The 12,500-nt window shown below is 43.9% G+C and overlaps 1 protein-coding gene across 5 annotated transcripts in view; it reads right to left on the bottom strand.

Moving 5' to 3' along the window:
• The window catches only part of LOC143036469 (uncharacterized), a 406,722-nt gene that overhangs the window by 18,482 nt on the left and 375,740 nt on the right, over window positions 1-12,500 (bottom strand). For all 5 annotated transcript variants that reach the window (XM_076203857.1, XM_076203859.1, XM_076203860.1 and 2 more), the window contains 2 exons: window positions 5,323-6,135; window positions 826-910 (listed from right to left, as the gene is read on the bottom strand). In XM_076203857.1, coding sequence (XP_076059972.1) covers window positions 831-910; window positions 5,323-6,135 — 893 coding nt within the window. In that variant the 3' untranslated portion in view covers window positions 826-830. The remainder of the gene's footprint in view (window positions 1-825; window positions 911-5,322; window positions 6,136-12,500) is intronic.

Below are 12,500 nucleotides of genomic sequence, written 5' to 3'. Positions count from 1 at the left end.
GTGTGAACAGGGAGGAGAGTGGAAAAAAGAAAGGGAATTAAAAAAGAGAGGAGAGAAGAGAGAAGACGAAGGGAAGGGGAGAGGAAGAGATACAATAAAGAGGGAGGACGAGAAGAGGGGAAAAGAGGGGAGACAAGGTATGGAAAAGGGGAAATGGAAGCTGGTGAGGAAAGAGAAAATGATGGCGGGAGGAAAAAAAAGAGGTGAAGAGAGGAAAAGAGAGTATAGTAGTGTAAAGGAACGAAAAAAGGAAAAAGAGAGAAGAGGATAGGGGAGGAAAAAAGAGAAGATATTAGAAGAGAGGGGAGAAGAGAGGGGAGAGGAGAGGAGAGGAGACGAGAGGAGAGGGGAGGGGGTAGAGGGGAGGAGAGAAGAAGAAAGGAGAAAGGAAAGGAAAGGAGAGGAAAGGAGAGGAGAGGAGAAGAGAGGAGAGAAGAGAGGAGAGGAGAAGAAACGAGAGGAGAAGAGGAGAGGAGAGGAGAGGAGAGGAGAGGAGAGAAAAGGAGAGGAAAGGAGAAGAGAGGAGAGGAGAGGAGAGGAAAGGAGAAGAGAGGAGAAGAGAGAAGAAAAGAGAAGAGAAGAAAAGGAAAGAGAGAAAAAGGAGAGAAGAGGAAAAGAAAGATGTAATCTTCAAGCTTGTCAACAGAAGGCATATCTCACCAGTAAATAAAATAAAATAAAATAAATAAAAAACACCTCAATGATTTTCGAGGAAATCACCTATACACTTTTACCTCCTAAGTCTGTCATTAAAAAAAAAAAAAAAAAAAAAAAAAAAAAAAAAAAAAAAAAGGTTAAAGGGTTAAGACAATGATGTTCGCTTACCTTCTTCAGCGTAACAAGTAGAAAACGACAGCCATCGCAAACACTCCAAATCGACCAAGAGTCGGAAGCTTTCCACTGCCAGACACTAAAGACACAAAGGAGGAAAGAAAAAAAAATCAGATCAGTTATGACGTCACACGTAAACAAACTATGACGTCATCAGCATTGCCTTCTTACGTCATCAAGATTATGACGTCACTGAGATTGTTTTCCTACGTCACGTGTAGGTTTTAGCTGTGATAAAGCAAATGATGTGTTCATTTACTGATTATTTGTGATGTCATAAGGTTATGATGGTATAAGAAAGCGTGACTGCATAAATGATTGATGACGTCATTTTTTTTTTTTTATCAAGAGAGAAGTGACGCCATTTTAGAATATTACGTAAATCATGACGTCACTTGCGCTCTGGAAAAAAAGTAAGAATAAATAAATAAAAATGAAAAATAAAGTAATATTGTGTAGTTAATTAGTTAACAAGGCCATCAATGACGTATACAGTTGGAAAAAAGTTCTTGAGCACATTTGGATGTGGAATCATGTTTGACCACAAAAAAAAAAAAAAAAAAAAAAAAAAAAAAAAAACCAAATATTTCGAATTTCAATGCCAGACGTGATTTCCACTCGTGACTAAAAAAAAAATAGAAAAATAAATGCATAAATAGATAGTTGAATACATAAATAGCTAATCGGGTAAACAAACAAATAAATAAATAAATAAATAAAGACAAAATAAAATGAATATATCAATGAAAATCGAGTTTCAATAACACAAAGTGTCGAAGAAATCATTGTTCCAACTGTATACATTCCATATGATTAAGAACATGATCACATACTAACTCTGTTTTGTGCTATTTTGGCGAAGGTTTCATTGGTTTCAACAGATCAAGACGATAAGGGAAAGTGTCTTCTCGATCAATTGTGAACATTACTGATATGACCCCCCCATATATATATATATATATATATATATATATATATATAATATATATATATATATATAGTTTCGAGAATAACACAATGTTAATCAGTGAGGAGTTGTTGTGGGCTTAAGCTACTTCTCAGCTGAATAAAATTGTTAGGTATTAACCAAAACGGTAATCTAAAAGATGCGTTACCATAACAATTGGGTAAAAAAATAAAATAAAATGGACGAGAATTTGCGTATAAAAAACAATTAAAGAAAATCTGAAAATCACAGGAATACCAGAAAAAAAACCTTCAGCCAAATTAGAACAAATTTTGTATAATAGGTTAGGAGAGACAGGTATACATGCATACATACAAACATGCAAAAAAAATTAAACGAAATATTAAAATAAAATATTTAAGCCACAGCATCAAAATACTCGTACACTAAATACAACATCTAATGAACCCCCTTTCGTGTCTGTTGGTCCTTTTTCTTTCCCTTCCACTCGCCGCCAGGTGATTTAATTCATCTTTCTGGGACCTCTCCCCCTCTGGAGCAAAACCTTACATCTTTATTTTGTGTGCCGTCAAGTGATTTTATTCATTTGAGAAAGAAACCCGATATAGTTGGCTGAGGTATCGTTATCAGCCTTCCTCTGGTTCAATACAGTGGGACGAAAGCAGAGGCAGAGGTGGAAGAGGAGGCAAAAGTGGAGGCGGGATGGGAGAAGGTGGAGGCGGAAGAGGAGGTTAAAGAGGAGGTGGAAGAAGAGCTGAAGAGGAGGTGGAAGAGGAGGTGGAAGAGGAGGTGGAAGAGGAGGTGGAAGAGGAGGCAAAAGTGGAGGCGGGGGAAGGTGGAAATGGAATAGGTCGAGGTAAAGGTAAAGGTGGAGGCGGAAGGCGTGAAAGTGGAGGTGGAGGTGGAGGTCGATGTAAAGGTTAAAGGTGAAAATGATGGTGGAGGTGGAGGTGGAAGAGGAGGAGGAGGAGGAAGCGGAGGCGGAAAGTCTAGCGGACTTTGATCTACATAACGCCAGATAATTTTCTTCAGCCGAAGAACAGACAGATGATGAAGATGGTACAGAAAAAAGAGGAAGAGAAAGGAAAGAGGAAAGAGGAAAAAAGGGAAACACGAAGGGAAGGGAAGGACACAAGAAAGAGGAGGAAGGACTGTGGAGGAAAACGGAAAGAAGGAAAGAATGAGCCGGAAAGAATACGAATGTGGAGACGAAAATGGAGGCAGGGGTGGAATAGGAGGTGGAAGAGGAGGTGAAAGTGGTGAAAGTGGAGGAAGAGGTGGTAGAGGATGTGGAAAAGGATGTGGGAGAGGTGGAAGAGGATGTGGAAGAGGAGGTGGGAGAGGTGGAAGAGGAGGTGGGAGAGGTGGAAGAGGAGGTGGAAGAGGAGGCAAAAGTGGAAGCGGTAGAAGGTGGAGGTGGAAGAGGTAAAGGTGAAAGTGGAGGTGGAGGCCGAAGAGGAGGCGGAAGAGGAGGTAAAAGTGGAGGTGGAGGTTCAAAGAGGTGGAAGTGGATGCGGTGGTAAAGGTTAAAGGTGAAAGTGATGGTGGAGGTGGAAGAGGAGGTAAAAGTGGAGGTGGAAGAGAAGGTGGAAGTGGAGGTGGATGTGGAAGAGAAGGTGGAAGTGGAGGTGGAGGTGGAAGGGAAGGTGGAAGTGGAGGTGGAAGAGGAGGTAAAAGTGGAGGTGGAGGTGGAAGAGAAGGTGGAAGTGGAGGTGGAGGTGGAAGAGAAGGTGGAAGTGGAGGTGGAGGTAAAGGTTAAAGGTGAAAGCGATGGTGGAGGTGGAGGTGGAAAAGGAGGCTGAAATTGAGGTGAAAATATAGATGAAAGAAGAGGAAAGGTGGAGGAAGTGAAGATGAAAGTGGAGAATGAGGAGGTGGAAGAGGCGGAAAGGGTAGAAATAGAGGTAAAAGTGGAATAGGAACTGAAGAAAGTGGAGGTGGAAGCTGAGGTAGAAGTGGAGGAGTAAGTGGATTTAGAAATGGTGGAGGAAAATGGAGTTGAAAGTTGAGGAAGTGGTGAAAATGGAGTGTAAATGGAGGTGGAAATGGAGGTGGAGGTGGAGGCTGAGGTGGAGACGCAGGTGGAGATGGAAATAGATCATGAAGACTCGAACCTTTCCCCTTTTCTTACCTGAGCTAACTATGGAGCATTCCGCTGCATGAAGAAAGAAAACGGAGGGTGGTTAGTGACAAACATGACCAATTAAACTAACAGAAAACGGAATTGAAAATCAATAACTCGACCCATTTAATAATTCTGTTAATGCAAATAATAGATCATTATATCTATTGGAAGCCATCTTTCATCAGCTCTATTTTCATAAACTTCATCTAATTCAGACTTCAAACTTCCACCAGACGATTTTATCCACCTTGGGAATAACTCCACTTCTTACAGGATTAAAATATGTGGATTAAGTCCACTCGTTAAACGATTAGATGTGGTTTAATAAAGTTCACACGATGTGTCTATATGATGAATATGTTAAATCGTATTCGATCCACGTGTGTGTTGTTCTCTGATGAGACGTAAGATGGGCCTGATACACTCTTGTGTAAATATACACACACATGAATAAAGTATCCGAACACACACACGCCCACACACCCACACCCACACACACACACACACACACACACACACACACACACACACACACACACACACACATACACACACACACACATACACACACACAGATACATACACAAACACGTACACACACAAACTTTCTTTCTCTCTCTCTCTCTCTTTCTCTCTCTCTCTCTCTTTCTCTGTCTCTCTCTCTTACACACACACACACATACTCTCTCTCTCTCTTACACACACACTCATATTTTCTCTCTCTTTCTCTCTCTCTCTCACACACACACACACACACACACACACACACACACACACACACACACACACACACACACACACACACACACACACACACAGACACACACACACACAGACAGACACAGACACACACACACACACACACACACACACACACACACACACACACACACACACACACACACACACACACACCTCGAACGCAGTTACCTTAATCCTATTGTGTCGTGAAAAACTAACCACCTTGACTCTTTTTCATCCGAAAGAGGTTTGAAGATGACCAACTGGTAATCCTCATTTGTTAGTAAGCATTTGCCACAATGCACGGTTAGTAAAAGCACCTTAACTCGATTAGTTCATCAACTACTTTAAACTAATCAGCTGCATCAGAGTTGAGGTAAATCAATTAGCGAGTTAGTTTGGCTAATGAAGGAAAGGCAAGGGGGCAGGCAAAGTTGTTTAAATTGTTACAAAACAGGAACCTGGTAATTAGTCTAAGAGAGAGAGAGAGAGAGAGATAGCAATGCGTGTATTTGGTACACAACCTACTTTCTTACACGCGATTGGTTAGTTTGAGTTTTTTGAGTTGTGATGAGACGGAAAAGCGGACTACATACCACAATGCTTTGTTATTTTTGCTATTTATTCGTTTTTTTATATATGCTTCCATACTACTCAAATCCCATTTTCTTTGATGGGAGTTGGAACGTCCGCTTACCGTACGAGACTTTGTCAGTAATCTCTGAATCTTCCTCTCTCAGGTCGTGATAGACGCCATCATGATCTTCCCTGAAGCTATGATCATGATCATCACGAAAGCCATGATCATTGCTCAACTCATGATCATTTACAGCATGATCCTCACTTGTGGTTACGGTATGACCATCTTCCTCATGATCATCATGAAAGTCTTGATCATCGATCAACTCATGATCATTTACAGAATGATCCTCACTTACGGCATGATCATCTTCCCCATGATCATCTCCCCCATGATCATCTACCTGGTCATGATGCTTTGCAACATGATCATGATTGATATGATCATCATCTCCCTGGTCATGATCATTTGCAACATGATCATGACTGATATGATGATCATTTGGGTTATGATCAGATTCATGATCACTCATGCCCTGACCATCGTCTTGATCATAATCGACATAATCCTTTTCGTCATAAGTCATTTCCTCAATTTTATTTTCTTTCTCCACAGAGTCATTTTCCTTCTCATCTTCGCCATACAAATAATCATATCCTTCTTCATATTCTCCATCGTAAAACATTCCATCGTCGTAATACAGATCTTCATAGTTTCCATAATCTCCAAGATCTTCATATTCCTCAGTTGCGTAAGAGTTGAAGTCTAGTGTGGTGGCAGAATTTGTGGTATTGGTGGCGGAATTGGTGGCAGTGGTGGTAGAAGTTGTGGTAGTGGTTGTGGGAGGTGGTGGGGTAGTGGTAGTAGTTGTAGTAGTAGTGGTAGTAGTAGTAGTGGTTGTGGTGGTGGTAGAGGTGGTAGTAGGAGGACCTGCAATATACCATTAGATACCAACTGTAAACCATTATACCACAAAACCCCACATATACCACATACCACATTTCCCTCATACCAATGAATTATTATACCTCATTCCACCACCTTGTCAGTCAATCCTGCTTAAATTTTGTTGGATCAAAGTTAACTTAACCTTTGGTTAAAAGATATGAGGTTAGTGGAACAGTGTTAAAATTATGGGCCTGGACAAATGTCCTGTAAATATTTATTTAGAAAATAATTGTTATAATGAAGATGTTAAATCAAATTCCTTCACCATCAAAGAATCCAAAGTTATAGATCCCAAAGTACTGGAAGCAAAAGAAGAACACAAAAAAAAAAAAACCATTAGATTTATATAAATGTCAAAAAATAACAAAAAGCACAATCTTAAAAAAATCTCCAAAATACAAGATAACACAAAAAAATAATCATACAAACAAGTTATACAAATTTTCAAGACAAAAAAAAAAAAAAAAAAAAAAAAAAAATGAAAGTCCATAAATTCATTTTACTTTCAGAACACAAGATAATCAAACAAGAAATAATCACACAGAAAAACTACAAACTGAAGAAATCTGCAAGGTAATAATTTAATTTTACTTTCAAAACACAAAATATTCAAACAAAAAATAATCACACAAACAAATTAAAAGATTAAAGAGATCTGAAATGTAATAATTTCATTTTACTTTCAAAACACAAGATATTCAAACAAGAAATAATCACACAAACAAGTTACAAGATTAAAGAGACCTGAAAGTTAATAATGTCAATATATGCAAGTTATTCTTTTTGTGTAAGAAGCGTGTCAACTTTCTAAAAGTACATCTTTGTATCTGTACTTTGGTTGTTTTCTTTCCAAAGCGACATTCTGCTGTTATTTTACTTTGTTATATTTTTCCTTTTTTTTTTTTTTTTTTGCATTTCCTTAAAATATATCAGATACGAATTTAGCAATCACACTGTGTACTCTTAAGGTCCACGTCATATACACTACCTAGTGTAGGCCTTATGGTCTCTTGCAGTCTCCTTCATTCTTATGTTCTTATGTTGCCAGATCTTTCACTGGATGAAGAGTTATCTCTCTCATGTGATCCTCTCCTCCTCTGTCTTCAGACATTCTTCTTCTTCATCCTACTCCTCCTCATCCACTCCTCATCCAACAGCTCTTCCTTCCACTCTTCCGCAATCCACTCCCCTAATCCCAGTCTTCCACTTCATCCAATTCCTGATTTTACTTTCTAAGACGATTGCTGTACGAGCACAAGGAAGATGGAACGAAAATTCAAGACAAAGGATAAATCAATTTGAAAAGACCATAGGACCATCACTGAGAAAAAAAAAATAAATAAACAAAACATCAGCAAATAGATTTCATATATTTTCGCTCGAAGAATTTGCAATGTTGTAAGACTAGTACCGTGAAAGGTAGAAATAGACAGAAAGATAATATTATACACAGTGTGTATATATACATATATATAAATATATATATATATATATATGTATGTGTGTGTGTGTGTGTGTGTGTGTGTGTGTGTGTGTGTGTGTGTTTTGTGTGTGTGTGTGTGTGTGTGTGTGTGTGTGTGTATGTGTGTGTGTGTGTGTGTGTGTGTGTGTGTGTGTGTGTCTGTGTGTGTGTGTGTGTGTGTGTGTGTGTGTGTGTGTGTGTGTGTGTGTGTGTGTGTGTGTGTGTGTGTGTGTGTGTGTGTGTCTGTGTGTGTGTGTGTGTGTCTCTCTCTGTGTGTGTGTGTGTGTGTGTGTGTGTGTGTGTGTGTGTCTGTGTGTCTGTGTGTGAGTTGTGTGAGTTGTGTGTGTGTGTGTGTGTGTGTGTGTGTGTGTGTGTGTGTGTGTGTGTGTGTGTGTGTGTGTGTGTGTGTGTGTGTGTGTGTGTGTGTGTGTGTGTGTGTGTGTGTGTGTGTGTGTGTGTGTGTGTGTGTGTGTGTGCATGTGAGACTCACCATGGTCTTGGATCACGTGTTGGACTCGTAATCGACAGCTGTTTCCTTCCGGAAAGAGAGCTCAGAGCTCATATATGACCGAACTATGGGTAATATTGTGACCTTATACGCACACACACACACACAACACTCCACCCACGAGAGTTGGAGTAACAACCCGCAGCGCAGCGATACTGAAATTATTTCAGCCCTGGACGGGATTCAAACCCGAACCGCCGTATTGGCGTCCGGGAACAATACCAACTGCGCCACGAGTTTTGTATGTGTGTGTGTGTGTGTGTGTGTGTGTGTGTGTGTGTGTGTGTGTGTGTGTGTGTGTGTGTGTGTGTGTGTGTGTGTGTGTGTGTGTGTGTGTGTGTGTGTGTGTGTGTGTGTGCGTGCGCGCGTGTGTGTATGTGAGAATGATATAGATAACTATAGTTAGCAAATAATGAAAAGAGGCTGAGAGCGATTAAAAAAAAATGTGAAAAAGAATTTCGACACTAAGTGGGTCAAAGAAAATTATGCAAATACAGAAAGCATACGTGGAATGAGGAGGAAGGAGAGGAGGGAGAAGAAGGAGGGGGAGGGAGAAGGGGGAGGAGGGGTAGGCGGGGAGGTGGTTGAGGACGGGGAGTAAGGGAGGAGGAGAGGAAGGGGAGGAGGGGATGTAGGAGAGTAGATAGGAGGAGGAAGGGAGGAGAGGGAGGTAGGGAAGGGTGAGATGGGGAGGAGGGGATAAAAGGGAAGAGGAAGAGTAGGTAGTAAGAGGAGAGGGAGGGAGGAGAGGATGATGAGGATGAGAAGGGAAAGAAAAGGGGTATGAGGGGGAGTGGGCAGGAGGAGAGGGGGAGGAGGGGGAGTGGGGAGGAGGGGGAGTGGAGAGGAGGGGGAGGAGAGGAGGGGTAGGAGAGGAGGGGGAGGAGAGGAGGGGGAGGAGAGGAGGAGGGGGAGTGGGGAGGAGGGGGAGGACAGGAGGGGGAGGAGAGGAGGAGGGGGAGTGGGGAGGAGGGTGAGGAGAGGAGGGGGACGAGAGGAGGGGGACGAGAGGAGGGGGAGGGAGAGAGGGAGGGGGAGGGATAGAGGAAGGGAGAGGAGGGGAAGAAGGTGGAAAAGGGGGAGGAGGGCGAGGAAGGGGAAGAGGGGGAGGAGGGGAAGGGGAAGAGGGGGAGTGGGGAGGAGGGGGAGGATGAGTGGGGAGTAGGGGGAGGAGAGGAGGGGGAGAAGAGGATGGGGAGGGAGAGAGGGAGGGGGAGGGAGAGAGGGAGGGATGGAGGGGGAGGAGGTGGAGGAGGGGGAGGAAGGGGAAGAGGGGGAGGAGGGGGAGGAAGGGGAAGAGGGGTAGGAGGGGAAGGGGAAGAGGGGGAGTGGGGAGGAAGGGGAAGAGGAGGAGGAGGAGGAGGAGGAGAAGTACGAATAACGAATGCAGGAACTGAATACGGCTACATATCAAGTGAATTGGTTGGCTTTTGGAATCCAGTGCAGAACAACCCTACTAACCCTTAGACGAATTTCCAGAACGTCTCACGTTCTTGTACGTTCATGGCCAGGGGTTCCCTTGTTCTTCAAGAACTCTTCGGCATCTTAGAGTGAACATCCTATAACACTTGTTCTCCAAGCTTCGAGTTCTATTACAAAATCCTTCCTTCGTTTGCGTTCCTATCTTTCTTCTCCAAATTGACAAATTTGTATTTTAGATTCAACTGTGGAATTGATGAGTTGAGAGTGGCTAGGGTTGTGATGAGATGAATAGAGATGGAGGGAGGAAGGGAGGATGGAGGGAGGGAGGGAGGGAGGAGGGAGGAAAGGAGGGAGGGAGGATGGGAGGAAGAGAGAGAGGGAAGGAGAATGTAAGGAAAAAGGAAGGGCAAGAAACTAAGAATATTTCTCTCACTGCCGACAACTCAAATAGATATCTAGAGTCAATTCTATGGGGACCAATCAATTATTAGTACAGTTGCAGCTATTTCTCGATGGATCTTGCTTAAAAATATCAAGTCAATTTTCTTTTGACATTTTTTTTTTTTTTTTCGATTCAGGATCTTTTACAGTGGCAGCGATAGGAAGAAGGAAGATGAACATAGGTTAATGCATAGGTTAAAAAGGGATCTAAGAAGGAGGAGGAGGAGTATGTGGAGGAGGAGGAAGAGGAGGAGGAAGAGGAGGAGGAGTATGTGGAGGAGGAAGAGAAGGAATATCAGGAGTCTGAGGAGCGTGAGGAGGAGAGGGAGGAGTATGAGGAGGAGAAGGAGGAGGAGGAGTATGTGGAGGAGGAAGAGAAGGAATATCAGGAGTCTGAGAAGCGTGAGGAGGAGAGGGAGGAGTATGAGGAGGAGAAGGAGGAGGAAGAGGAGAGGGAGGAGGAGGAGGAGAAGGAGGACGAGAGGAAGGAGGAGGACAGTAAGGAGGAGGAGGAGGAGGGCAGGGAGGAGAAGGAAGAAAGGGAGGAGGAGGAGAGGGAGGAGGAGGATAAGGGGGGAATAGGAGGAGGGGGAGGGAGGAGGAGGGGGAGGGAGGAGGAGGAGAGGGAGAAGGAGGAGGAGTAGGAGAAAGAGGAGGAGGAGAAGGAGAAACAGAAGGAGGAGAGGGAGGAGGAGGAGGAAAAGGAGGAGGAGGAGGAGTAGAAGAAAGAGGAGGAGGAGAAGGAGAAACAGAAGGAGGAGAGGGAGGAGGAGGAGGAAAAGGAGGAGGAGGAGGAAGTGGAGGAGGAAGTGGAGGAGTAAGAGGAGGAGAGGGAGCAGGAGGAAGAAAAGGAGGAGGAGGAGAAGGAAGAGAAGGAGGAATAGGAGGAGAAGGAGGAGAGGGAGGAGGAGAAGGAGGAGAGGGAGGAGGAGGAGGAGGAGGAGGAGGAGGAGGAGGAGGAGGAGGAGGAGGAGGAGGAGGAGGAGGAGGAGGAGGAGGAGGAAGGAAGGAGGAGGCCATTTCTGGTCAGTCATGTGTCAGGAAGACTGCAACCCGCTTTTTTCTGAATTAAATTTCGATTTTTTTTTTTTTTTTTTAACTTTTGTTTGTTATCATGTCAATGTAAACAATGACGAGTGTTTTGCATTCCTTTGTGTTCTATCACTGGGCTGCGAACGTAAACACAATATCTCTTCACGCTAGAATTCACACACACAGAATCACAAACGCATACACAATGAGGTCATACACACACACACACACACGCGCGCGCGCGTACACACACACACACACACACACACACACACACACACACACACACACACACACACACACACACACACACACACACACACACACACACACGCACACGCACACGCACGCACACACACACACACACACACACACGCACACACACACACACACACATGAGCTCTCATCCGGGAGGGTAATAGATATCGATTACGAGTCCAACACATCTAAGAACATGGTGAATCACATATACACACTTACACACACACACTTACACACACACTGTGGTGCAGTGGTTAGAGTTCACGGCTGCCACTACGGTGGTCCAGGTTCGAATCTCACCCAGGGCTGAAATAATGTCAGTATCGCTGCGCTGTGAGTTGTTACTCCAACTCTCATAACCGAGGATTTGGGTGGGTGTGTGTGTGCGTGTAAGGTCACAGCATTACCCATAGATCGGTCATATATGAGCTCTGAGCTCTCTTCCGGGAGGGAAATAGGAGTCGATCACGAAACAAACACGTAATCCAAGACCATGGGGAATCACACACACAAGTGTAATTTTCGATGACGTCATGATCTGATGACATTTTTGGGTGACGATTTTATATAACGTAATAGCTCGTACTATAATTATTCGACAATACATTACTTCTTGACGTCTCATCTTTATTTTCTATTCTTTATTTTTCGTAAATTTATTATCATTATTTTTCTTTTTATATAGAAAATAGCAATTTTACCGCAGCACCAAACGATACAGCTGTTCTTAAACTATTCGAGTCTCAAAAGCCTCCTAATACTGAACGACCTTAGGACACTCGCCTGGAGTCCGGGAGGGGAGGGCAGGGGAGGGGAGGGGAGGGAAGGGGAAGGTGAGGGGAGGGAAGGGGAAGGTGAGGGGAGGGAAAGGGAGGGGAGAGAACGGAAGGGGATGGGAGGGGAGGAGAGGAGAGGGAAGGGGAGGGAGGGGAAGGAGGGGAGGGGAGGGGAGGAGAGGAGAGGTGAGGGAGGGGAGGGAAGGGGAGGGGATGGGAGGAGAGGTGAGGTGAGGGTAGGGAAGGGGAGGGAAGGGGAGGGAAGGGAGGGTAGGGTAGGGGAGGGGAGGAGAGGGGAGGGAAGGGGAGAGGAGGGGAGGGGAGGAGAAGGAAGAGGAGGGGAGGGGATGGGAGGGAGGGAGGGAGGGAGGGAGGGGAGGGGAATAGTGGAGGAGAGGGGAAGAGAAGGAATGGAAGAGCACCAGAAGAGAGAGGAGGGAAGAAG

This window comes from Oratosquilla oratoria, chromosome 20, assembly GCF_046742065.1.
Source record: "Oratosquilla oratoria isolate Oo_2021 chromosome 20, ASM4674206v1, whole genome shotgun sequence".
NCBI classification, from domain to species: Eukaryota; Metazoa; Arthropoda; class Malacostraca; order Stomatopoda; family Squillidae; genus Oratosquilla; species Oratosquilla oratoria.
This window is presented reverse-complemented; position numbering and strand designations above follow the sequence as displayed.